At 33.4% G+C, this 27,041-nt stretch overlaps 4 protein-coding genes and 2 non-coding genes across 8 annotated transcripts; 2 read left to right on the top strand and 4 right to left on the bottom strand.

Annotated features, from left to right (window-relative positions):
- Positions 1–559: 559 nt before the first annotated feature.
- LOC124914747 (U-box domain-containing protein 21-like) lies at positions 560–2,151 on the bottom strand. The gene has a single exon (XM_047455353.1). The coding sequence runs from the start codon at positions 2,056–2,058 to the stop codon at positions 688–690; it is 1,371 nt and encodes a 456-aa protein (XP_047311309.1). The 5' UTR covers positions 2,059–2,151; the 3' UTR covers positions 560–687.
- A 2,295-nt stretch (positions 2,152–4,446) lies between these two features.
- On the top strand, positions 4,447–4,531 carry TRNAY-GUA. The gene is given in 2 exon segments: positions 4,447–4,483; positions 4,496–4,531. It is a non-coding gene; the product is annotated as a tRNA-Tyr (tRNA).
- A 65-nt stretch (positions 4,532–4,596) lies between these two features.
- On the top strand, positions 4,597–4,681 carry TRNAY-GUA. Its single transcript is given in 2 exon segments — positions 4,597–4,633; positions 4,646–4,681. It is a non-coding gene; the product is annotated as a tRNA-Tyr (tRNA).
- A 1,240-nt stretch (positions 4,682–5,921) lies between these two features.
- LOC124914262 (receptor-like protein kinase FERONIA) lies at positions 5,922–7,852 on the bottom strand. The gene has a single exon (XM_047454767.1). It carries the CDS (start codon positions 7,809–7,811, stop codon positions 6,117–6,119), a length of 1,695 nt encoding a protein of 564 aa, XP_047310723.1. The 5' UTR covers positions 7,812–7,852; the 3' UTR covers positions 5,922–6,116.
- Positions 7,853–7,898: 46 nt separating this feature from the next.
- LOC124914263 (receptor-like protein kinase FERONIA) lies at positions 7,899–8,864 on the bottom strand. The gene has a single exon (XM_047454768.1). It carries the CDS (start codon positions 8,862–8,864, stop codon positions 7,899–7,901), a length of 966 nt encoding a protein of 321 aa, XP_047310724.1.
- Positions 8,865–10,216: 1,352 nt separating this feature from the next.
- Positions 10,217–26,838, bottom strand: LOC124914858 (glutamate decarboxylase). Of its 3 annotated transcripts, none has more exons than XM_047455476.1 (6): positions 26,715–26,834; positions 26,380–26,584; positions 11,625–11,825; positions 11,332–11,546; positions 10,950–11,256; positions 10,217–10,872 (listed from the first exon to the last, which is right to left on the bottom strand). In XM_047455476.1, exons 1-6 carry the CDS (start codon positions 26,798–26,800, stop codon positions 10,405–10,407), a joined length of 1,482 nt encoding a protein of 493 aa, XP_047311432.1. In that variant the 5' UTR covers positions 26,801–26,834; the 3' UTR covers positions 10,217–10,404. The 3 variants fall into 3 exon arrangements, with proteins under 3 accessions (XP_047311432.1, XP_047311431.1, XP_047311433.1); XM_047455475.1 differs by lacking the exons at positions 26,380–26,584; positions 26,715–26,834 and adding exons at positions 14,271–14,475; positions 14,603–14,761; XM_047455477.1 differs by lacking the exons at positions 10,217–10,872; positions 10,950–11,256; positions 11,332–11,546; positions 11,625–11,825 and adding exons at positions 23,766–24,248; positions 24,316–24,622; positions 24,683–24,897; positions 24,964–25,164 and having other exon boundaries at positions 26,715–26,838.
- Positions 26,839–27,041: the final 203 nt, after the last annotated feature.

Here is a 27,041-nt window from a genome sequence, read left to right as displayed (position 1 = left end):
TAGTTTACTCCCACATTTTGATTTAGATTAATTATTTAACATTTATGATAAAATTTATGAAGTGACTTATAGCTCTTTCATCGAAAATGTCCTAAAATAGGAAAATGATATAATCCTTTTTTGTTGCGACAAAACAAACTTTTATCTTAACATATCTACAATTTTCAAATGGAATGAGTAATTACATAGGTAAAAAATACATAAAATTAATATAACTATCTCGCATTATATTGAGTGATTTTTTGAATTCGTCGTAACTAATATTAAGACTTGACATGTTTCTCAATTTTGTTGGATGATTAGGATTCTTCTCCTCGTGCGAGTAATGTCGTGCACATCGGTTCAAATATCGTTAAATTTGTTCATTCATCCGTCTAATTCCTAATCAAATTATTTCATTTCATTCTTAGATTTGGTATAGTACTTTTTAAGATGTTAACTAGAAACATAAAATATTAAAATCAACAAATTGTATTGAATGAAATCTAGACGTGCTAAGCTGCATCATATCATTGAATTCAAACAAGATCATTAATGACAAACTATGAAACAGTATTGCTCAATTGTGAAGAACTATCCAATAATCATCAATAAGTTTAAAGAAGAACAAATTTAAGTTCTCCCTGTATAATCAATCTTTACATATATATTTTTCTTTAAATTTACCCCAAAAAAAGAAGAGAAAAATCAAAACGATGGTTTCTTGAGGTTATCATAATTCATTGATGAATCAAAACACTCCAACTTTCCTCTATACTGGTTCATCATCTTCAACAACTCAGTCGCTTTCTCCTTTGTCTTTCCTCCACAACCTACTTGCAATACAACCAATAGCTTCTGAAAACAACCCAATTTGATCGCCTCAACGCACCACCGATCATCATCTTTACACAACTTCCAAATAACCGAAACCGAAAGCTCTGAAACCGTGGCCGATACTCTGAGCAGCTTCTTAACCATCACCGGCATCGTCAATGCATGGTCTAACACCATTTCCTTCCCGTCCTTAGTCCCGCAGATCTTGTCTAGAACCGCAATCGCCTTTTCGCAAACGCTCCTTTCTGAATCCACGATTAGTTCTAACAGGGATGAGACAAAACCCGCATTGGCGAACCATGTTGAGATCTTATCATCTCCTGATGACCATATGATGTGGTAGATGAGTGTTAGAGAGGCTTTTGTAGCTTTGGGGCAAAATTGAAGCTTAACAATATTGCTTAACGATTGTTCGATTCCTTTAATGGGTAATAATAATTTGTTGACGTTTCTTGGGTTGGATGAAATCAATTCTTTTAGTAACAATACGGAATTCTGTCTCGATGACAGATCTTCTCTAGTTAAGAACCACGACATGCAACGTATGGATTGATCCGAAGATAACTTTGATTTACTTTCTTCCGTGAGTGGGAAAAACGATGGAAGTGTGGATAAGATAATGGCAAGAAGATCCTCGTATTCATTCGATGAAATCGAAGCGAAAAACTCGAAGGCCGTGGCAAGAACGTCGCCGGCGCCGCCTTCCGCCAAGCACTTCCGGTTCCTCTCGCTTTCTTTAACCCACCTCCTGGATTTCTCCACCAATTCTCCGCACTTTTTGTGGCCACCGCGGACGGTGGAAGATGAAATCTTGGAACAGAGATCGGACACGTCTGATCTGGTGATGGGTATACGTGGGGTCGGAATCCGTTCGACCCCGAGTGCCCTGTTTTCGACGCACCATGATTGGATCATCTTTCTGATGGCGTGATTGGGTATTTGATCCAGGTTTCTGAGTTGTTGTTTTGTTACAGGGCAGGTTCTGTTGCCGGATTCCGTCCATTTCTCGATGCTTTCACGGTCGTATGTTATTCCGGTTGAGACAGTTACCGGGTCTTTGATCAAGTCTAGAGAAATTGGGCATCGGAAATGAGGAGGTATTGACAGCTCCATCTCCGGCTCAGGTTCAATGGTCTCGATCTTTGCGGCGGCGGCGGCATGCTTACCGGATTTTCTTAGTCTTCTCCAAGAAAGTATAATTTTGGCTAAACAAGAAATTGAGAGAGAATTTGGAGGCATCATTTTCGACAGGAATGTGTGTGTTTTTTTTTGTTGTTGTTTGAGGCTAAGAATTGAATTTTGGTTAAATGGTGGGGGTTGTAACTTGTAACAAGGAGTTGAACGTTGAATGTTGAATTGTATTTGAGTAGCTTTTCGAAATTAAACTATATAGTAGAATAGAAGTCGGGCAGGTAGAAGTTTGACTGGGTGACCGGGTCAAAGGGCCATTCCATCCAAACACACCCGTGGGTCCGATTGGCTGGCGTATTTTGATCTGCCGGTTTGATAATTCTATCCAATTTGGTATTCTTTCTTATGTGGTCCCATCCCTTTACATAAGTCGGTAACCCCTGGTTTTGGATTAGTTTCATTCAAGGGCCCTTTTTTGTTTCTTTATGAATTATTTCACATTTCATTCAAATGAAATATGAATACTATAGATACTTTAACTATTTTCAAAAATAATCATAAAGTTTTTAACTTTTATAATGAGGTTGAAATTTAAACATGAAATAATGGGTGCACAATAAGTGTTGTGTTTTGGAACTTTGCCCTATTTAATGTAAACACCATTTGGATGTGGCTGAGCAACATATGCTCGTGACTTCTTCATGGGTTGGATTGTGACATGAGCGTAGTAGAAAGCAAGAGATGTCAAGGTTTTAATATTTGCAATTTCGATGGAGAATTTAAAGTGCCGTGTAAACTTTAAAATATATTAATTTTGTTTTTCAAAAATAAAGTTTAGAAATTTTATTAGCTTATCAAATTATGTAGTATCGAAACTTATTTTAATAAAAACAATCCAACTTTCATTGAACAAGACTTTCTAAAATCACAGATTCATTCAAAAAACAATCTCAGATCAATCAAGCCTTGTAATGGTAGATTTGAATTTTGAAACCTTATGCCATTATTATTTAAAAGAATAAAAAATCAATTTATATGAAGACAATTTCAAAGGTAGGACTATGCACAGCTTGATAAAAAAAAGAGTCAAATAATCCTTATAATAAGATGGTGACAAGACAAAGACCAGTAGACAAGTTGGACATAAAATTTGTGCATTGTTGGATCAATTTGGGTGTCAAAACTAGTTAGAAATCTGTCTTCCATCATGAATGAGTGTACAATATAATAAGAGAACAAAAGAAAAGTAATTAATTGCCTATTGAAAACAGTTTAAAATCCAGACATGTTTTACAGTTGACATGCATAAAAGAAATTAAAGCCAAAATTTGCAGAATATATGTTAACTGAATCAAACATTGAAACCTTCTGCCCTAAGGCATTTCCTATGAGCTTCTATCCATTTCCCACACGCGTCTTCACCATGTCGTACGACGCATTCGTCTCTCAACTTCTTTGTATCTGGGCACGCACAACATATCTTTTTCTTGGGCTTTGATTCTTCCAAACTTAGGGAGGAAGAGGAAACATTATTATTATTATTATCAACTTTCAGCTCATTCATTTTCAAAAAACACCTGATTGAACCAAAAAGGAATTCATTAATTAAAACTGTAATGACTTTAACACAAATAAATACAATCTGAAATACCAACTATGAAAAATACTTGAATAATAATAATTGCCTCTCAATTATTCTCTAGTGGTAGGTGAAGAAAAGTAGATGAGCTTGAATATATAGTTTAGATATATATATATATAACCTAATCAATTAAACATGATAGATAACTGACAGACAGAAGAACCCAAATATACATCCAAATTCAAAGTTTGCAAATTTGAAATGTTATAACAAATCAATCAGTTTTCATTCTATGTCACCACTTTTCACAACTACTCCAAAAGCAGCAAATTGATGATCTGATCCAGGAACAACCAACATTACTAATCACCAATCACTGAAACTACAGTATGAAGCCGCAGTGATTTTTTTTTTACAAATAATTAACCATTCAGACTATATATACATTTGAAGAGAACAATAATAGGATTCCTGATCAGATGATGATGAATCTTAATAAAGATTCAAGAACAGATTGCAAATCCACATATCAGATTATTATCAAACCAATGCAAGATATTGATAGCAATATTCAAAAGCGACAGAATAGAGTAAATTTCCGTAAGGAACGTACCTCAAATTCCGCGCAAATAAGCAGCTCTGATTATTGAAGCACAAGAGGAAGAAAATCCAGAATGGGCAAGGGGAGAGGGGTTGACAAAGTTGTGAGCTTTTATGTGTGTGTGTGTGTGTGAAAGAGAGACAGAGTGCTGGTTCACTTTTTCCTCGGCTGTGTAATTAATTGGCGGTCATCCCGACTAATTTCTAGGGCAAATGAGCGATGAGGGATTTGATATTGTCACAGGAAAATTAATACCCAATTAGCATATTAATATCATCTTTTATTTGATTAATTAAACATAATCAAAGAATACAAACCGACCTTAGCTCAGTTGGTAGAGCGGAGGACTGTAGTAGATTGCTGTTATCCTTAGGTCGCTGGTTCGAATCCGGCAGGTCGGATTTTTTTGATTTTGTGCATATCTAAACTTGATTATGGAGAGAGTGTTACCTGACATTGTCAGAAACCGACCTTAGCTCAGTTGGTAGAGCGGAGGACTGTAGTTGAATGCTGGTATCCTTAGGTCGCTGGTTCGAATCCGGCAGGTCGGATTATTTTTGTTTTTGTGCATCTCTAAACTAATTCTGGATAGAGTGTTGAACACGGCCCTAGAATTGTTAGATTTTTAAAAACAGAATATAAACTTCATCTATAAAACTTTAGTTTATTCATAGTTTAGCTTAGGAACAACTCCTTAATTATATAACATAAGATATTAGAGTAATACATAATGTTATCAGAATAACATCATGAGGCTTCATCCTAGGTCCAAGCTGCTGCTGCAGTGACCTCTCTTCTCCTCACCTCTACTCAGTATAACAATGGCTTTTCAATAGCCAATTCATATAAGTGGGGCACATGAAAATAGTCAATTTGATTCATGGACAATGATGAAAGTTCAAGCTTTACCACCACATCTTCTATTGAAGGACGCTGGGTTGGATTATTCTTTAAGCAAAGGTTTGCAACTGTTATAAATGTCTTCAAACAAGATGCTGACATTTGTCCCCTGAATCCTATAGTTCGATGATTTGATCAAACATTCCTTTAAAACAATATTGAGCCCATTTAGCTAAACTTCTGTCTTCCCCTTCAACATTTGTTTTTATAGCCGGTCTCCCACACAAGACTTCCCATAATACTACACCAAATGCATAAACCATCAGATTTTTTGGTTAGTCTGTTGGTTGAGAAATAATCAGGATCTAGATAATCACAAGTTCCCTTCACAGATGTGCTAACGTGGGTCACATAATGGGTAGTCGGAACCATTTTGGACAAACAAAAATCTGCAATCTTTGCCCCGAAATTTTCATCCAATAAGATATTAGTGCTCTTAACGTCACGATGGATGATGCCCCACTTATTACGGTTATGAAGAAACACAAGACCCGAGCAGCATCAATGCATGTATTAAGCCTCTTGGTGATTGATCTTGTAGAGATGATCAGCAAGTGTTCCACACGCCATATACTCATATACTAGGATTATTTCTGATCCTTCATTGCAATATCCAACTAGAGTAACAAGATTGTTGTTGCGAAGCTCAAAGAGAATCTTAATCTCAGTGTAAAACTCTGAAGCACCTTGCTTTGACATAGCATGCAATCGTTTCATGGCAACTATACTTTAAATATTAAAAAAAATAAAAATATTTTGTCATTTTAATTAAATAACCCCAATAACCTCTTTACATCAAACAATAACTTAATTATGTAACATAAATAACTTAACCATGTTTTTGTCATTGTAATGGGTAGCTATTAAGATAAAAGAAGAAAAGAATCCATATAACATCAAACAAACTATCTCCTAGGATTGCTATATGATTATATCCAAAAAATATAGAAAACTTTAGTTTACTCATCCTTTAGCTTAATTAGGGACAACCCCTTAATTATATCAAAGAACAGATCAGGGGAAGCCAAACAGTAACTCATGTCAATAATATATAAAGTAGATACTTCATAACCAATATCACTCCTTTTAGCAAACACCACAAGTCTTCTTCCTTTCGAGAATAAACTTCTTCCAAGCTGCAATGAGTTCTTCGCTAACCTCTACATCAGTCTTCTTCACCTTCCCGGTCTCTTTAGCCATCTCAGTCTTAAAGTTAATCCTGGCCGGGAGGGTGTCTAGCTCATGGAGGGTCTTATCATTTTTCATAGTTGATTTCGTGTCTTGATACACCAATTGCCTCACTGTCATTGCCCCATCATTCCCCATTTGTTTCCTTGGCACTTCCCCATCATTCACCATTTGATTCCTTGGCACTGCCCCATCGCTGTCTGCCAACACAGTAGTAGAATCTGTACCTTTATTCACCATTTGATTCGTTGACACCAATGCAAGTTCAAGTTTTTCCACCACGCCTGCCATTGAAGGACGTTCAGTTGGATCATTCTTTAAGCAAAGGTTTGCGACTTGTGTAAATATCTTCAAGCAGGTTGCTGACATTTGTCCCTTCAATGTGGGTTCTATGATTTCATCAACCATTCCTTCATTGAAACAATATTGAGACCATAAAGCCAAACTGTGTTCTGGCCCCTCAGCATTTGTGTCTATTGCAGGTCTCCCACACAAGACTTCCCATAAGACTACACCAAATGCATACACGTCAGATTTCTTGGTTAGTCGGCGTGTTAAGAAATACTCAGGGTCTAGATAACCAAAAGTTCCTTTGACAGACGTGCTAATGTGTGTGAGAGAATGGCTTGTCGGAACCATTTTGGACAAACCAAAATCTGAAATCTTTGCTACCAAATTCTGGTCTAATAATATATTAGTGCTCTTAACATCGCGATGAATAATGCCCCAATCATTACAATTATGAAGGTACTCTAGACCTCGAGCAGCATCAATGCATATTTTGAGCCTCTGCTCCCACGACAAAGGGGATGCACTAGCAATGCCTTGTTGATTGTTCTTATAGAGATGATCAGCAAGTGTTCCACATTCCATATACTTGTATACTAGGATCATTTCTGATCCTTCATTACAATATCCAATCAGAGTAACAAGATTGTTATTTCTAAGCTCAGATAGCATCTCAATCTCAGTCCAAAACTCTGTAGCCCCTTGCTTAGAACTGGAATGCAATCGTTTCATGGCAACTATATTTGTTCCACTGTCAATACACCCTTTATAAACCTTTCCAAACCCTCCTTTTCCAATCACCAAATCACTGTCGAAATTCTTTGTTGCAAACTGGACTTCAGCTAATGAAAAACTTCGACAAGATCCCTCATATTGCATCGGAAAGATCATTTGTTTGTGACAGTCTTCTTTCCGAGTTCGCAATTGGTAAAAAACTACACTCAAAGTTGTTAATATTAAGACAATAAATGTTGCAATATTATTACCACCGGCTGATATGTACAAGGACTTGCGTACTTTAGAAGGTTTAGCAGTTTGAGCGAGGGGTGAAGAAACCAATGGATTAGTTGATGCTAGGTTATAATCAGGGTTGCTTAGCTTGAAAATCTCCAGACCTTTCAAAATAACATCTGTTGCTTCAAGATTCGACTCATCATCATGATTGGAACCAATAGGACATAGAGATGTGAGGATGTTGCGTTTACCATCCATTCTATCTCCTTCGACCACATAAATGTAGTCATTGTATGTTGCAACCCCAATTTCTCCAGTCCATTTGATTATGTCTCCATGAGGTTCAACCATATGGTTATCAACATAAATGTGGAACACCCTCTGTCCACGCTCTTTTATCTCGTAATCAAGCTCACAGAAATGGAACCTAATTAGGTATCAAAATCCCTGATCAACAGGTATCTTCCACGTAAAATTAATGATTTCATCAGCATTCTTGTTTGGATCCACAAACCATGATGTTTGATAAACATTTTGAGGTGCCACGAAGTTAGGTATCTTTTCATATTTTATTTGCATTGTTGTTGTAAGAGGTAAAACTCCTGAATGAAGGAAAAATCTAGTATCCTCAAACCACTCACGTGACATACCTGTATCCTCTGAAGATGAAATGAAGCTTCCACCAATATTCATCCGATATACTGTCTCCAGTGCAGTGCTCCCCCAAAGGGAAGGGAAGTTCATGTTTTGGTCCCACTCAATATTTTCCTTCATGGAAGAGTACAGTCCATTAGGCATAGAAACAACCTCAATAGCATTGACAAATGCATACACTTTATCAGAAGGGCTAGTTCTTGAAGGAGAGAACGTTATGCTCAATGGCTGATTCACTTCAACATTGAGACAGAACTCTTTAGAGACAGTTGTTATGCCCAAAGCATCAGCAGTTAGTGAAACACTGAAGTTGTGGAGCAGTGTATAACGATTAGCTTTTACTGTAAAGAATGCTTTGGACCTGTGAAAAGAACGATATGAAGACGGATTGAAATGGAGGCGGACAAACTTTAGGCCTGGGCTGATTGGGAAGACATAAGTAAACTGAGTTTGTGAAATTCTGGCATAGGTATAGGGGATAGTAGCATGAGAAGGAGATGATTGTTCAAGTACTGTTGCTGATGAGGTTATTGATTTACTATTTGATCCTCCGGAAACAAAGTACATGGAGCCAATATCTCCAATCCAGTGCCTGCCATCAATCCCCGTTGTGTTTCCAAGGAAACCGCAGTTAATGGCAATGTTCTCTAGTGGGTAAAAAGGAGTAAGTGGTGCAGATATCTTGAACACAAGGAAAAAGAGGATGCAGAAGCAGAAAAGGAAAGGTGAATATGTTTGATGAAGATTCATTCTTTTAGGTGGAGGATTTGGAATTAAGAGTATGAATCTGAAGCAAAGAAATGATATGTTAAAGGTGGAGAAGAGAGATATGCACCTCTTTGAAGTCAACATCTGCAATCCTTCCTTATTCAAATCTACATTTATTTGTATATATAATCGTTGACCACCCTTGGTGATCGGCTAACCAGCTAGGTATGGCCATTTTAAATTGTTAGTGTCTACTTTACTCATCTATATTCCTAACCGATACAGTTCACAGTATAATCCATAACTTCAACTCTGGCTAAACTATGAATTCAGGAATACTGTAAAAGTAGTAACTGTTTAATTTAATCTATGAATGAAACAAAACCTGACCTGTGCTTCCGCTGCTGCAATGGCGCGGTGGCTAGAAGAGGAATGTACGAAGCATCTTCTAAGAAATCGCCACCACCACCACCGCAATTTTCCTTGGAAATCGCCGGAAGATAGAAGACTTCAAACACACACACACACACAACTGCCGCGACTGCGATTGGGCGGCAAACAGTAACCGACTGCAATTGGGCGGCAATCAGTTCTATTATATAGGGCTAGATTGATTCGGACATATACATGCCAACGTTATTGTGTAATTACTAATTAGGTGTTACAACTTACAATAGTTTTAATAAATAAACTATAGAGTTTATATAAGATCAAACATTCTTAAGTTTTTATAGAATAAATTGAATAATGTATATTAAACAAATTCATTCTGATTAACTATTTGAATAAAATTTAAGTCTTTCCTCATTCTTGAAGTGAAAACTTAAGAATTCACTTATTAAATAAAAATATTTGTATATTTAATATTTAAAATATTATAAAGGATAAAGTATGAAATTTGGATATTTGAATTGACTATTAACCTCTAATTTGACCATCTTTGAAATATAAATTTTAGAACCAATTGGGTTGGGATCAATTTCTAATTATAAATAATATATTAAAAAGTTATTGATTATGATATATTAATTTATTTACATAATTGAATTAAACAAGTCCTAAAATTTAACCTCAAAAGTTTCAAAAGATAAAAATGATAATAGATCTCAAGAGCTTCTTTGTTACACATAAATTGGATAATTTTTTTGTTTTTAACTATTTATTCTTTTTATTTTTTAAATACTTTAAATGTTAAAAATAAATAAAAATTGTCATTTTAATTAAGAATGATAACTCCACTAACCTCTTTTCTACATCAAACAATAACTTAATTATGTAACCTAAATAGCTTAACCATGTTTTTGTCATTGTAATGTCCCGAATGGATGGCTGTTATGGAATCTCTATGAATGACTTTTTTTTAAAAAAATAAAAAAAATACAAACCATATAACATCAAACAAACAATTGCTATATTATTGGATACAAAATATAGAAATCTTTAGTTTACTCATGGTTTAGCTTAATTAAAGACAACCCCTTAATTATATAAATAAAAGAACTGACTAGGGGAAGCCAAACAGTAACTCATCAAATTATCAATAATATATAAAGTAGATAGTTCATAACCAATATCACTCCTTTTAGCAAACACCACTAGTCTTCTTCCTTTCAATAACAAACTTCTTCCAAGCTGCAGTGACCTCTTCCATAACCTCTACATCAGTCTTCTTCACCTTCCCTGCCTCTTTAGCCATCTCATTCTTAAAGTTAATCCTGGCCGGGAGAGTGTCTAGCTCATGGAGGGTCTTATCGATATCCGAGACCAGACGCTCTGCCAGGGTCCTCGAGAAGTCTTCCCTGATGACAACACGCAGGACTGTTATGTGTTGGGCGTCTGCGGGCATAGTGTATGCCGGTACGATCCATCCAAATCGTCTCAGCATATCCGAAAGCTCGAACTCATTGTGGCGGCTGTTGTCCTTTAGGGAGAAGGCAACCAACGGGACTCCATGTTCTTTAGAGACTATGTTGAAACGTCCTGTTTTCTCCAGGCCTTCCTTCAGGACCGTTGCATTTTCTTGGCAGTTTTCCATTATGTTCTTGTATCCCTTTTATTTTTAAATCAAAAGTATTCATTAATTAATTCATTCATTCATTAAGTTAATATTATTACGAGCTAGCATACCTCAAAACCCAAGCGAATTAGTTGATAATACTGAGCAATGATTTGACTGGAGCCTTTGGAGAAATTGAGAGTAAAAGTTGGTTGATCAGCTCCAAGATAATTGATGTGGAAAATGAGCTCTTCGGGTAAATCCTCTTTGCTCCTCCAAATGGCCCACCCTATTCCGGCATAAACAAGACCATACTTATGACCGCTTACATTGATGCTCTTTACCAGCGGCAGCCTGAAGTCCCACACCAGTTCCGGGTACAAGAACGGTGCGATGAATCCGCCACTAGCAGCGTCAACATGAATTGGTGTCTCCCATCTTCAACGATACAAACAACATTAGTTAATTAATTACTTAGTCGTGGTCTTCAACATAATACAAACTAAAACATACCCTGTTTCCTTGTTCTTCTCCACCAAGAGATCATTCAGAAGCTTGACATCCTCAAATTCACCATTGAGGGTGGAACCGAGGATGGCCGCAACACAAATTGTGTTCTCGTCTACCATTTCAACCGCCTTAGTCGGGTCCATAACGTAGTACCCTTCTCTTAGCTTCACTTCCTTCAGTTCAACCTCAAAGTAGCGAGCAAATTTCTCCCAACATACCTATATAACATGATAACCAAATTAATTAAACAGGATTTGTAATTAATTATACAATACTAGACATTAATTAATTAAAACCTGGACATTGGCACCGGTGACAATGTTGGGCTTGTCATAAGGCTTTCCTTGAGCCTTCATCTTGTTTTGCCACTTTCTTTTGAAAGCTAATCCCGCCAACATAATGGCCTCTGATGATCCCACTGTTCCTACTCCAACAGCAGTCTCATCTTCTCCAAGAGGAGCGTTGAAAAGGTGGGCAATCATGTTTACACATCGATTCTGTTTCCATCAAATTAAACATATAGAATCAAATATATATAAATGGTTCTTGCAACCAAAAGATGTAATCCACATTTTAGTTCTCTTTCAAAAACAGGACTCTGAATCATTTTTTAAAGTTATAACATGTATATTAAGTATGTTGTCTCAAATACACACAAATGATTCAAATAACCACATAAAATAGAGATAAAGGGTAAAAAATAGAAAGAACCAGGTTAAATCTTATGTTAAGTATAGTTCAATATGCGAAACCATTTGTTTTGAGTCTTTTGACTTCTCTTTTTCTACAACATCCAGGACCATTCATATACATTGGTCTCTCATGAAAAGACACCAAGCAATCTAAATTTGTTGGTGATATAGATTTTTAATTTGAAATCAGATCTTGCAATGGTTTAATTTTTCTTAAAGAGAAATGGAAAATCAAATTAAATGTATATGTACTCATAGATCAATTTAAGATTTGAAATTAGGGTGATGGGGAGCTTGAAAAATAAAGGGAATAAATAAGTAAATATTTTTTCTTTATCAATAGTGAATTAAAATGAAAAAAATTAAAAAAATTTAAAGTAATTTTATTTTAATTTATTAAAATAAAAAATAAAAATATTATTATTATTTTCTTTTTTGGCGTGGGTTTGACCCTAGTGTAGATCTATCATTGCTCATAAAAAAATGAATGATTCAATATTATTTTTTTATTATTTAAAATTTAAATAAAATAAAATTTTTTTATTATAATTTAATTTATGAGGATTGAAAATTGTAGATTGAAGCTTAAAAATTTAAAGAGATTATTTTGATTAAATTTATTTTTACATCTTAAATAATTTAGTTAGTTTGTTGTATATTGTTAATTTCTATATGAGACAATATTAAAAAAACATTATATATATATATATATATATATATATATATATATATATATATATATATATATATATATATATATATATATATATCTTAATCAAAATGTTAATTCTTATAACTCAAGCTCTTTAAACAAAATTGAGTGTTTGGTAGTGATTTTTTTAAAAAATACTATGTGAATTATTTTAAAAATTATAATTAGAGTTATTTTGAAAATATTTACAAGATACTAATATATAATTATAAAATAAAATTTATTTTAGTGTTTTAATTAATAATAGATGATAAGATTAATAAAAGGATTACAATTATTTAGAAAAAAATATTATCTACCAATTCTTTATAAAATTATAAAATAAATAATAATAATAATAATAATATATATTGATTGGTAGACATGACTGTTAGTTGTAGACCTCAATTCCTCAATCATGAATGGTGAATTGTGTGATCAAACGTATGGTGGAAAAGTAGTCAAGATCAACATCAAGATATAGGTGAATTATTGAGTGAGATAAATAATTCAAGATCAGTGAATTATTGAGTGAGATAATGAATTCAAGATCGTGCATTTATTTCGATAGAGAAAAAGAATTAGTTAAATAATATTCCTTCAATAGTACTATTCTTTGCTTTTTAACGCGTTTTTTTCATCCTACTATATGCAAATAATATATATTATCTTTGATTAACCAATCTTTTTATATTACTATAATAAGAATTAACGCGTGATCTATATCAAAAAGATATAAAGCAAATTAAGGGAAAAGAAAATTAGGTAGATGTTGAAATTTGAAGGTTTAGTGCCCATTTACCACAGTAAATAATATTACATGATTTAAAGTGTGATTTTGTAATATTAAAAAAATGAAACATAATACATTTTCAAATTACATATATTACTGTAATTTAATTTAATTTAATTATATATAGAAGTAAATTTAAAGACTTCTCTTTTATCTTTCAAAATATCTTCGAGATCAGCATATTTAATATACTCTAGCTAGTTTCGTCCACACATTTGTAATAGTGCAAGATGGGTCATTCTTTTAACCCTTTCTTTTTTCTTTCTTTTTACAATACAACTTATTAATGCAAATTGAGAATATATAACAGAATAAATGTTGATTATTATATATATATAGTAGTTAACTATGTAAAATTAATTTGTAGATAATATTATTAATTAGTTAATAAAAGTCGATCGGGGTGGTATTCGAGAAGAATTAGTCGATCTAGATTTAGATTTATGAATTATTATGGGCAAGAAAAAATAAAATCAATTAATTAATGTTCACATGCACTTCACATTTTGTAACAAACCTCACCAGAAACCGGTACAGATAAAACAAACTTGAGCGGGAGGAATTCATTAATTATTATACATATTAATTACCGATCTATGCATTCTTCGAGATATTTTTTTTGAAAAAATCGTGAATCGTTTACAGAATCAATTGATCAGTTGTTAAAATCAGTTCATTGATTTGCTTATACTTTTGAGATTTTGGTTTATCTAAGAAGAAGATGGTGTAAACTGTATAGAGAGATGGAGGGATCGAGAAGGCATACCTGGAGCTCGGTGGTGACGGGATATTCGTCCATGTCGACATAGTTTTTGTTAACAGCGGCCATGATGAGCTTATCGCACTCCGGTTCCATCCAAGTGGTGACGAAGGAGGCCAGATTCAGCCTCGGATTGCCGTCAAGCATCAATTCATCGTTGATTATCTGAAAGGCCGCCTCCTTAGGGATGGAGCACTCCGCCATTTTAAATCTGATGATCAGATCCATCATTCATTGCGGTCAAATTAATAAGCAGATAATCAAACAAGTATATCTATATTAATGCAGATCATTGATCAATTAATAATTAGCACATATATGATCAAAGAAGTAATTACCTAGGGAGCGAAGTCCTGACATATCGAGACGCGAAGGTGGAGCTGACGGAAGCGTCGGATTCAGATGCTGTTTTGGAGAGAACCATGACTGACAGTTACTGTTCTAAGTTTGGAGAAGAAGAAAGAAGAAAGAGAGATATTGGTCTATTTGTATCAAAGCAATAGTGTCTCGATTACAAGCATTTATAAATTATTTTCCAACCCATTACATATAAGTCAAAATACTTTTTAATGGGTATATTTGTGTAGTGTTATTTTAGTTCATATCTAATTTAAAATAATAATAATAATAAATAAAATTGGGATTCTATGGTTACTTTGACGTTAAGGGTTTGTTGAATAGTTTTTAGATAGTCACTCAACTTTAATTCACTTACCCCGAATTTTGGGTTGCAGTAGTAAAAATGTGGATTATTTTTATTGTCTTAGATATAGTTTAAAAAATTATTAAAAAAAAATATTTTTTAATGAGATTTGAACCATATCTATATAAAAAAATCTTATTATTTATCTTGAATTTCTACCTTACACTGTTTTATGTTTAAAAAAGTAATAAATTTAACTAATTTTTTTATTTTTTTAAATGAATTATCTAGAGGGTGGACTATCCTAGCCCCGGAAAACTTTATTAGCTTACTGGATTGAACCTGGATTAACTTATTAGTCCCAAGCATAACTTTTGTGTTTATTAATAATAATTATTTACATAAATATGTGATTAGTGTTCATAATAATTTCCTTCTATTTTGGTTATAAATACATATATATAATTTGTCATAATTAATTGTGTGTAGATAAATATTATAAACGATTTTATAAAATATTAAACTATAAATACAAATATATAATTTAAATAAGATAATTATAATCGTAAGAATGTATAAAGAAATCGTATTGGAATATATGTTATATTGAATTAAACTAAACTAATATAATAATATAATATTCATCACAATTTATCATATTGTGATAATATTATTCAGATATAATATAAAATAATATTGATATTATCCTATTGTGATAATATTTTATAAATATTTTATTTTATATTATAACATTCCTCCTCAAACTCAAGATAGAAAATGTTTGAACAATTTGAGGTTGAAGACGATCGAGATGTTGAAATATTGATGGTGTATTCATCAATCTTCAAAAACTCTTGAGCTCCATCCAATTACAAGATGTCAATGTGTTGACTGATAAACCAACGAAGACGTCGAATCCCATGGGCATTAATTGCTGGGTGAAACAACAACTAAATAACTTTGAAATTACTCATGAGTCGCAAAATCCATCCAATGACGGGGATGTTCGTTTGTTGCATAAAATAAAACCAGCGAAGAGGTCGAATCCTATGAGCATAAAATTGTTTGGCGAAAGCAACAATTAAAATCAAAACTCAAAGAATATAATTGTTGAAGAATATTAAGAACACAAACAAAATTATTTGAAAGAAAAAAAATATTATTAAAAATAATAATAATAATAATAATAATTAGAGCCCTTCATCAATGGCTAAGATAACCATTGATAGAGGCAACGAAAGATTAAATTGTGTACCTCAAAAACAAAATTTTGACTCTATACCATGTTAGAATTATAAAAGAAAATTATATTGAAAGATAGGTTATATCGAATTACATAAGTTAGGTCTATTATATAGACATTCTTTATAAACTAAACTAATATAATAATATAATATTTATCACAATTTATCGTATTATAATAATATCTTATAAATATAATATAAAATAATATTTATATTATTATAATTTATCATGTGATAATATTTTACAAATATTTTATTTTATATTATATTAACACACTTCTAGTCTAGTGGATATCTCTTATCTACGTAAACCTTTTCGTTCTAAAAAAATAATTATATAATAATATTAAAATTGATATATAAATATATTTATATGTAACTTATAAAATATAAAGATCTAGATAAGTTTGTTATATACTTATATCTCCAAAACTTATACTAAAAATTTTCTTTTAACATTGGGTGTGCTCATTTAATTATCCTATTTTGTTAAAACAGTTCAAAATATTAAAAGATTTTTTTATAATTAAAATTTTAAGAAGCTTACTCTACACCTACCATTCTACTTCATTTAAGAATATATATATATATATATATTATAGTGAAAATCAAAATAAAATATTTTAATTTGTTTAATAATTTGACTGTGTAATCATTCTAACTATTTTAATAATTTAATAAAATGTTATTTTAAAATATTCAAATAAAATATGACATGCATAAAAAATATTTTTAATTGATAGTGATGATAAAGAGTTATATTCATTTTAGTAAAAGAATTTAAGGATATTAATATTAATAATTTATATAAAAAATAATAATTAAAAAAATATATTTTAATATATTTTATTATATTTTTTAGTGTATTGAGTAATATTATGAATTAGAATATTAGTGAAATAATGTTTAATAAAAAAATCAAGTTATATTAATAACCAAAACCGGCATATGTCAAATCATTAGAAATATTTTTTTTTGTTGTTGGTTTGTGAATGCGCGTTGAGTGGATTGTATCATCTTTATACCTACCGACATCGAAATGCTTAAAAAATAAAATGAAAAAAAAAATTAAAAAAAATAAAATATTGGGACTTAATTTTTGTTTTAAAAGAAAATAAGAGAAACAATATAAGAAAAAAAAAATGAGGATTATCATTCAAATTATTGTAATGATTTTTGAGATATGTTAAAAAAAAAAAAAATAGTAGAGTCTGTGGGAGAATTATTTTTTATTCTTAAAAATTTAAGAGTTAAATAATTTTTTAAGTATTGTTTTTTCTTAATTTTTTATTTGTTATTTCTATGTCATGTTTTATCGTTTTGTTTAAATAATTTTGTTCATTTTTCAGATAGAATTATTTTTTCAATCATTACACCGCATCCGTTTCTTTTTCATCTCTTTTTTCAAATTCCTTATCATTTTTTCAAAAAATAATGTTTTTTAACCTCTACAGTTTACACTAAAAACATGTTGTATTTTTTTACTTTTAAAAATGAATTAAATTACTAATGTTCAAAAAGTGCAAAATCCATAATGCTAAATTTTACATCAATGCAAAAATGATGTATAAATCATTTAAAATTTAACATAGTTAAAAATAATATGAATAAATAAATCATTTTAAAAGGGTTTGAGTTGGGAAATTTGACGAAATGACCTTCATAATGGGTGAAAATTTAAAAATGATCGACGCTTGATAAACTTTGCAAAAATGACATTTTTGTCTTGTGAAATGTCCATCTTGCCCTTTGAGTGCCGCGTAATATGCATTACGCATGAAGTTCATTACAACATATTACGCGAGAAGTGAATTATAATGCAATTCACGCGTAATGAATATGGAGCACATGACTACATGCATAAACTCTAATATATGAACCTCATTTAAAACCGCGTTCCGAAAAAACCTGACTCTCCAACTCCCTCTAACTCTCTCTCCAACTCTCCACGACTTTCCAACTTTGTTCAACATCATCACCGCTCACATTCGTTCAGCATTATCATCGCCTCGACACTTCAACTCTAAAAACCCTAAATTTCGTTCAACATCATCATCGCATCGACTCTCCAATTCTAAAAATCTTAAACTTCATTCAACATCATTATTGCCTCGACTCTCCCACTTTGAAAATTGGTGCGTTCCGAGAAACCCTACCCAACATCTCTCTGTCTCCGTCTCTAGTTGCTCATCATCACCGCCTTAACTCATCGTCCATCTCGTCGTTCCTATATTCAGGTGAGTTTAGCGTTTAGGGTTTATGTAATGTTCTTATTCTGGCGTTTAGAGTTTTGCATGTCGTTCTTATATTCAGGTGAGTTTAGCGTTTAGGGTTTATGTAATGTTCTTATTCTGGCGTTTAGAGTTTTGCATGTATGTATGTATATTCTTATGGACAATCCTTAGCGTTTAAGGTTTATGTATGTATATTCTGATGTTGCTTATTCTTGTGAGTATTGTAATGTTCTTATTTTGGTGGATCTAACAACTGCATGCATGTATTATCTGATCATTATTAGGGTATAGTGGAGAGTCGTGAAGAGTTGGAGAGAGAGTCATGGGGGAGTTGGAGAGTTGGGGTTTTTTGAAACACAATTTTAAATGTGGTTTATATATTAGAGTTTGCGCATGTAGTCACGCACTTTATATGCATTACGTGTGAAGTTCATTAAATATTACGTATGAAGTGAGTAATATGTTGTGCTGAAAATGTATTTTTGTAAAATTTATCAAACGTGAGTCATTTTTAGAATTTCACCCATTATCATGGTCATTTCGTCAAATTTCCCTTTTTTAGTCTTCACCTTGATCATTTAAAATAATAAAATTAAAAGATTAGCATATAATATTTTTGTTAGATAAAATTAGACCGGTTCACATAAATCTAACTTAAATAAACCTTTCATGCAGGAACAAGGAACCAGACCGGTCAAACAAAAGAACCGACTAAAAAGGCTAGCCGGTCAAGTCACTAAACCGACCAGGAACACTTGGAATATAACCGGACAAAGAAAGGATCGGTCAAAGCTTAAAACCGGAAACATCATACAGCCGACCAGCCACAAGGCAAAGGAATAACCGGAAGAAGTCCGGTTACATCACTCGTACCGGAAGCCATCCGGTTAAGTCGAATGACCGACCAGTACAAGAAGACAATTCGGGTATCTGTTGAGAATGATACCAAAGGAACAGACTGAACACTTCCATATCCATACAAGTCTGAGGAAAGCCTACAAGTTGCAGAAGACAGTCCTACAGGATCTTTCCACTTCGGGATAAGTCAGAAAGGAGATCTTCCAAGTACAGACAACTGTCTAACAGACAGTGTCCACATTGAGTAAAAGACAAACCTAGCAGGTTTGTCTTACACACCGGAAGAACAGACTGCCAAGTCTGTGATATTGACCGCCAGGTCTGAGGTTGACCGCCAGGTCTGAAAAGATGACCGCATGCTCTGAATCACTGAACCTCTGCATCTCTGCTCAGCCAATCAGATTCAAGGAAGTGAAATATGACCGTTGGCATATTTCACCTATAAAAGGGGCAGTTGAAGAAGAGTAAAGGTGGGACAAGTAACATACAGTGAGACAAGTGAGAAATTCTAAGAGCATTTATTCTACAAGTGATAAGACTGTGCTGTTCTAGAAAAGCCTAAGTGCTAAAGTTAAAGTGTGTGTTTTACAATTTCGGTGTAAATTGTAAAGGTGTCATCGAGCAGGAAATAAGTCTCGATCGGATTGTACTTGTATTCCTTAGTGAATATCCTTCTCGCGGTTTCGAGAGGAAGGGGTGACGTAGGAGTTTTATCTCCGAACATCCATAAAATCTGTTTTGTCATTTACTTTCTGTCGGTTCCATTATCTAATCGATCCGTACCACTATAACCGACTTAACTCTATCTAAGCTGAATCACCAGGTTACCGAAACCGACCCATCAATTTTTCAAAACCTCATCATCCGAAACTGGTTCTGCCTATCATATAAGTGTGCCGCTTCAACCTGAAAGCAAACCTCTTCCGCGCTTGAACCTAGTTCAAGGGTTTGTGACAGGTTGTGTAGTATTGAAACCCCGGTGTTAATTTCTAACCGGATTAACCACCACCCTTCGAGTGAGAACCGCTAACCGGTCCAACCCCGGTCCTCCAGCGGCTACCTAGATCCTAACAATCTCGGACTCGGAATATGGGCTCCCTTTTCTCTTACCTATGCTTGTCTTAGTATTTCTATATGTTATTATCTAATTTCGGTTATCCATCGTATATATATATAAAGTTATTTTTGAAAACGGCCATCTTTTGCATCTCTACTTGGTTTTGATAATTTTAAATAAAATAATCAAAAAGGGAGAAATTGATAAGATAAAAGATAAGATTTTCTGAAAACCGAAAATTTTTCTCAAAATTTCTTTTCCAAATTTTTCGAAAAATTCTCCTAAGTCAGTTTAAAAAATCCGGACAAACAAAATAACCGGCCTACGTTTGCAAACTTACATGATTTTGATAATTTTAAATAAAATAATCAAAAGGGGAGAAATTGTTAGATAAAATTAGACTGGTTCACATAAACCTAACTTAAATAAACCTTTCATGCAGGAACAAGGAACCGGACCGGTCAAACAAAAGAACCGACTAAAAAGGCTAGTCGGTCAAGTCACTAAACCGACCAGGAACACTTGGAATATAACCGGACAAAGAAAGGATCGGCCAAAGTTTAAAACCGGAAACATCAGACAGTCGACCAGCCACAAGGCAAAGGAATAACCGGAAGAAGTCTGGTTACATCACTCGTACCGGAAGCCATCCGGTTAAGTCGAATGACCGACCAGTACAAGAAGACAATTCGGGTATCTGTTGAGAATGATACCAAAAGAACAGACTGAACACTTCCATATCCATACAAGTCTGAGGAAAGCTTGCAGGTTGCAGAAGACAGTCCTACAGGATCTTTCCACTTCGGGATAAGTCAGAAAGGAGATCTTTCAAGTACAGACAACTGTCTAACAGACAGTGTCCACATTGAGTAAAAGACAAACCTAGCAGGTTTGTCTTACACACCGGAAGAACAGACTGCCAAGTCTGTGATATTGACTGCCAGGTCTGAGGTTGACCGCCAGGTCTGAAAAGATGACCGCATGCTCTGAATCACTGAATCACTGAACCTCTGCATCTCTGCTCAGCCAATCAGATTCAAGGAAGTGAAATATGACCGTTGGCATATTTCACCTATAAAAGGGGCAGTTGAAGAAGAGTAAAGGTGGGACAAGTAACATACAGTGAGACAAGTGAGAAATTCTAAGAGCATTTATTCTACAAGTGATAACACTGTGCTGTTCTAGAAAAGCCTAAGTGCTAAAGTTAAAGTGTGTGTTTTACAATTTCGGTGTAAATTGTAAAGGTGTCATCGAGTAGGAAATAAGTCTCGATCGGATTGTACTTGTATTCCTTAGTGAATATCCTTCTCGCGGTTTCGAGAGGAAGGGGTGACGTAGGAGTTTTATCTCCGAACATCCATAAAATCTGTTTTGTCATTTACTTTCTGCCGGTTCCATTATCTAATCGATCTGTACCACTATAACCGACTTAACTCTATCCAAGCCGAATCACCAGGTTACCGAAACCGACCCATCAATTTTTCAAAACCTCATCATCCGAAACCGGTTCTGCCTATCATATAAGTGTGCCGCTTCAACCTGAAAGCAAACCTCTTCCGCGCTTGAACCTAGTTCAAGGGTTTGTGACAGGTTGTGTAGTATTGAAACCCCGATGTTAATCTCTAACCGGATTAACCACCACCCTTCGAGTGAGAACCGCTAACCGGTCCAACCCCGGTCCTCCAGCGGCTACCTAGATCCTAACAATTTTAGATCAACAAAATTATTTTTAATACAAGTTGAGAAACATAAAATACTCATAATAATGTTTTGTAATAATGTTATAAAAAAAGTTCACATAAACTCATTCCTATCCACGGTTCATTCATTAATATGTATTTTTCTTTGACCTGGTTCTTTCATTAATAAATATTCTTATTTAAGAATACATTAATGATTCTATTAGTCATGTATAGAGATTCTAGAATGAGATGTTAAGAAAATTTTAAGAATTTTTAAAGATAGAGGTAAGAATAAACGTTTTTATTACAAAACGTTTCATTGAAAAGGTGTTGTCTAACTATGTTACAAATGAAGAGAATGAATATATGACTCGAGTTCCTTATACTAGTGCACTGGAGAGTTTGATGTATGTTATGGTCTGCACAAAACCAGATCTGACACAAACAGTGAGTGTTGTGAGCAGATTTATGATACAACTATGGAAAGAACACTAAAAGTTATGAAGAAAATATTTAAGTATCTATGGAGAACTCTTCGAGAAGGTTTCCAACTCTGGCATCTATTCAGGTATTAATGTTAGAACAATTAGAAGATCCCACATTATTATGCATATCTTATTCGTTGACGCACCCATTTTCTCCCAAAAAAAAAGTTGGAAGTCAATCGTTACAATTATTTGGTGGTCTATTTAAAAAAAAATTGTATATTTTTTTAAAGGAAAAAAATGGTATTGCTAAGATCACGGGCTTCATTTTCCTTATTCTCGCAGCTATCAAGAAGAAAAAATGCAATAAAATGCAATTAGAAGTTTTTTATATTTTTAGTTCTTTTTGTTTCTTTTTTAATATTTATCGCATTCACAAATATTTTCTCATTAATTAAAAGTTTACCTTTTAAAAAAAAATATTTATTTACACTAGGGATGACAATATGGTGGTTCGGGGCGTAAAATATATTTACCATCTCTGCTCCGTTCGGTTTCGAGGAATCCCGCGAGGAACTGTTTATAAAATATTTTTAAAAAAACTAAAAATTATATAAATAATTTTTTTAATATAATATATATTATAATATATTATAATATATTAAAATATTATATTATTATAAATAAATAAAAACCTTACCATTGTTATAAATATAATAATAAATAAATATATGATTGATTTTATATATTTAATTATGTTTATAATATTCGATAAATATCACCGACCTATTCATGTTCGGTTTTGGAAAACTCCTTAATTTACGCAATTGAATTAAACCATTCCAAAAATTCAAACTCAAAACTTTCTAACATAAAAATGAAAACTAAGAAAACATTTCGGTTAAAGAATCTCAAAAGCTTATTTGCCACGGGTTATTTGGATAATTAATTTGTTTTTAATTAAATCAAATTAAATTTTATTCTTTTTAATAATTAAATACTTTAAATATTAAAAAATAATAATGTTTTTGTCATTTTAATTAAATAACCAAGTCCCCAGTAATCTCTTTTTTACATCAAACAAAAACTTAACCATGTTTTTGTCATTGTAATGACTAATGGGTGGCTATTAAGAAGAAAGCAGAAGAAAAGAAACCAAAAAACATCAAACAAATAATCTCAGATTGCTATATTATTCTATACAAAAATATAGAAAACTTTAGTTTACTCATCCGTTTAGCTTAATTAGGGACAAGTGGACAGCCCCTTAATTATATAAAAGAACAGGTCCGGGGAAGCCAAACAGTAACTCATTATATCAAATTATCAATAATATATAGAGTAGAACTAGTTCATAACCAATATCACTCCTTTTAGCAAACACCACTAGTCTTCTTCCTGTCAAGAACAAACTTCTTCCAAGCAGCACTGACCTCTTCCATAACCTCTACATCAGTCTTCTTCACCTTCCCGGTCATTTTAGCCATCTCAATCTTAAAGTTAATCCTGGCCGGGAGAGTGTCAAGCTCATGGAGGGTCTTCTCAATGTCTGAGACCAGACGCTCAGCCAGGGTCCTGGAGAAGTCTTCCCTGATGACAACACGCAGGACTGTTACGTGCTGGGCGTCAGGGGGCATCGTGTATGCAGGCACGATCCATCCAAATCGTTTCAGCATATCCGAAACCTCGAACTCATTGTGGGGGCTGCTGTCCTTTAGGGAAAAGGCAACCAGCGGGACTCCATTGTCTTTAGAAACTATGTTGAAACGTCCTGTTTTCTCCAGGCCTTCCTTCAGGACCATTGCATTTTCTTGGCAGTTTTCCATTATGTTCTTGTATCCCTTTTTTTTAAAACCAATGTATTCATTACTTCATTCATTAAGTTAATATTATTACGAGCTAACATACCTCAAAACCCAAGCGAATTAGTTGATAATACTGAGCAATGATTTGACTGGAGCCTTTGGAGAAATTGAGAGTAAAAGTTGGTTGATCAGCTCCAAGATAATTGATGTGGAAAATGAGCTCTTCGGGTAAATCCTCTTTGCTCCTCCAAATGGCCCACCCTATTCCGGCATAAACAAGACCATACTTATGACCGCTTACATTGATGCTCTTTACCAGCGGCAGCCTGAAGTCCCACACCAGTTCCGGGTACAAGAACGGTGCGATGAATCCGCCACTAGCAGCGTCAACATGAATTGGTGTATCCCATCTACAATATTAGTTAATTAATTAGTCTTGATCTTCCAACATAATATAAACTAAAACGTACCCTGTTTCCTTGTTCTTCTCCGTCAAGAGGTCATTGAGAAGCTTGACATCCTCAAATTCACCATTGAGGGTGGAACCAAGGATGGCAGCAACACAAATTGTGTTCTCATCTACCATTTCGGCCGCCTTGGTCGGGTCCATCACGTAGTACCCTTCTCTTAGCTTCACTTCCTTCAGTTCTACCTCAAAGTAGCGAGCAAATTTCTCCCAACATACCTATAATACCGAATTAGTTAAACAGGATCTGTAATTAAGATTAGTATATACGATAAATATTACAACCTGGACATTGGCACCGGTGACAATGTTGGGCTTGTCATAGGGCTTTCCTTGAGCCTTCATCTTGTTTTGCCACTTCCTCTTGAAAGCTAATCCCGCCAGCATAATGGCTTCTGATGATCCCACTGTTCCTACTCCAACCGCAGTCTCACCGTCTCCAAGAGGAGCGTGGAAAAGGTCCGCAATCATGTTTACACATCTATTCTGTTCCCATCAAATTAAACATATAGAATCAAATATATATATATATATATAGATATAGGTTCTTGCAACTACAAGATGTAGTCCACATTTTAGTAAATATTGTCTGTCTAAAATAAATTTCTTATAAGTTCTCACAAGTTTGTTTTCTTTAAAAAACAGGACTCTTGAATAGTTTTGTTTTAAAATTAAAACATCTATATTAAGTATGATGTGAAATAAAATAGAGAAATTAGGGTAACAAAATAGAAATAACCTTGTTAAATCCTTCAGTGTAAGTTAATATGTGAAACCATTTGCCTATGTTTTCTAATTCTATATTTGATGCATGGATCATTCATATACATGGATCTCTCATGAAAAAACCATCAAGCAATCTAAATTTGTTTTGGAATATACTTTAAATTTGAAATAATATCTTAAAATTAGGGTTGAGAATTATAATTCGCTCGTGGTTTCTGATTCGAATTGTCACGTTATGAGTGAGTTTTTCCAGTTTGATCGTTAGTTGATCGGGAATGGAAGTAGGTATTTGGGTTCCCGTCACGATTCTGTCCTGATCTCATTTTATGTCTCAATCACTAATAAACACAATTAAATATATAACATTATTAATATATTTATTTTTTATATTTTATAAAAGTTTTAAGTTTATTTTTTACAGAAATTATAATATTAAAAAATTCATTTATATATATATTTTTTAAAATAGGGTATAATAGTGTGCTCAATAATTCTCTGAAACCGAACTAGGTAGGATAGTAAAATAAAATAATAACTAAAAAATATATATACATATTATAAAAAATAATAATTTAAATATAAATAATAAAAAGTTATAATTGTAAAATAAATATATATATATATATATATATATAAAATTGAATTTAAATAGAAAATTAGATTAGTTTAAAATAAAAAATAAAGTAAGTTTATAAAATTGAGTTTCAAACAAGCTTACATTGAAAACCAATTAATGCTCACAGCTCGGTACCAGCAATCGGTTATAGATAAGACAAATTTGATCGAGAGGAATTAATTACCGATCCATGCAATCTTGAGTGCTAGATAATTTATTTGAAAAAAAATATTGTAATTTCTCTAGATCGTTTGCAGAATCATTTCCGTTGTTAAAGTCAGTTCATTAATTTGCTTATAATTTTGAGATTTTGGTTTATCTAAGAAGCAGATGGTGTAGACTGTAGAGAGAAGGCATGCCTGGAGCTCGGTGGTGACGGGATACTCGTCCATATCGACATAGTTTTTGTTAACGGCGGCCATGATGAGCTTATCGCACTCCGGTTCCATCCAAGTGGTGACGAAGGAAGCCAGATTCAGCCTCGGATTGCCGTCAAGCATCAATTCATCGTTGATTATCTGAAAGGCCGCCTCCTTAGGGATGGAGCTCTCCGCCATTTTAAATCTGATGATCAGATCCATCATTAATCATTGCGGTCAAATTAATAAGCAGATAATCAAACAAGTATATCTATATTAATGCAGATCATTGATCAATTAGCTAGCACATATATGGTCAAACAAGTAATAATTACCTAGGGAGCGAAGTCCTGACATATCGAGACGCGAAGGTAGAGTTGACGGAAGCGTCGGATTCAGATGCAGTTTTGGAGAGAACCATGACTGACTGACAGTTACTGTTCTGAATTTGGAGAAGAAGAAAGAAGAAAGAAGAAGGAGAGATATAATTCAGTATCAAAGCTAGCATATCATATAAATTAATTACTTATAAGCCAAAACATGATATGTCAAACCATTATAAATTACTTTTTTGTTGTATAGTTAATGAATGGGCGTAGTCGGTCGACTACATCGGTTGTACCATCTTTATCTAACCCCATACCCAAGTGCTAGTTCAAACA

The sequence above is a fragment of the Impatiens glandulifera genome, chromosome 9 (assembly GCF_907164915.1).
Source record: "Impatiens glandulifera chromosome 9, dImpGla2.1, whole genome shotgun sequence".
NCBI classification, from domain to species: Eukaryota; Viridiplantae; Streptophyta; class Magnoliopsida; order Ericales; family Balsaminaceae; genus Impatiens; species Impatiens glandulifera.
Note: the sequence above shows the minus strand (reverse complement) of the source record. Positions and strands in the feature narration are given on the sequence as shown.

Coding starts and splice junctions, on each gene's coding strand:
- LOC124914263 (XM_047454768.1), bottom strand. CDS start 8,864: ATGAATCTTCATCAAACATATTCACCTTTCCTTTTCTGCTTCTGCATC.
- LOC124914858 (XM_047455477.1), bottom strand. CDS start 26,800: ATGGTTCTCTCCAAAACTGCATCTGAATCCGACGCTTCCGTCAACTCT. Junction 26,585..26,714: donor GTCAGGACTTCGCTCCCTAG/GTAATTATTACT, acceptor TCTGATCATCAG/ATTTAAAATGGCGGAGAGCT. Junction 24,249..24,315: donor TAATTCGCTTGGGTTTTGAG/GTATGTTAGCTC, acceptor TTTAAAAAAAAG/GGATACAAGAACATAATGGA.
- LOC124914747 (XM_047455353.1), bottom strand. CDS start 2,058: ATGATGCCTCCAAATTCTCTCTCAATTTCTTGTTTAGCCAAAATTATA.
- LOC124914262 (XM_047454767.1), bottom strand. CDS start 7,811: ATGGTTGAACCTCATGGAGACATAATCAAATGGACTGGAGAAATTGGG.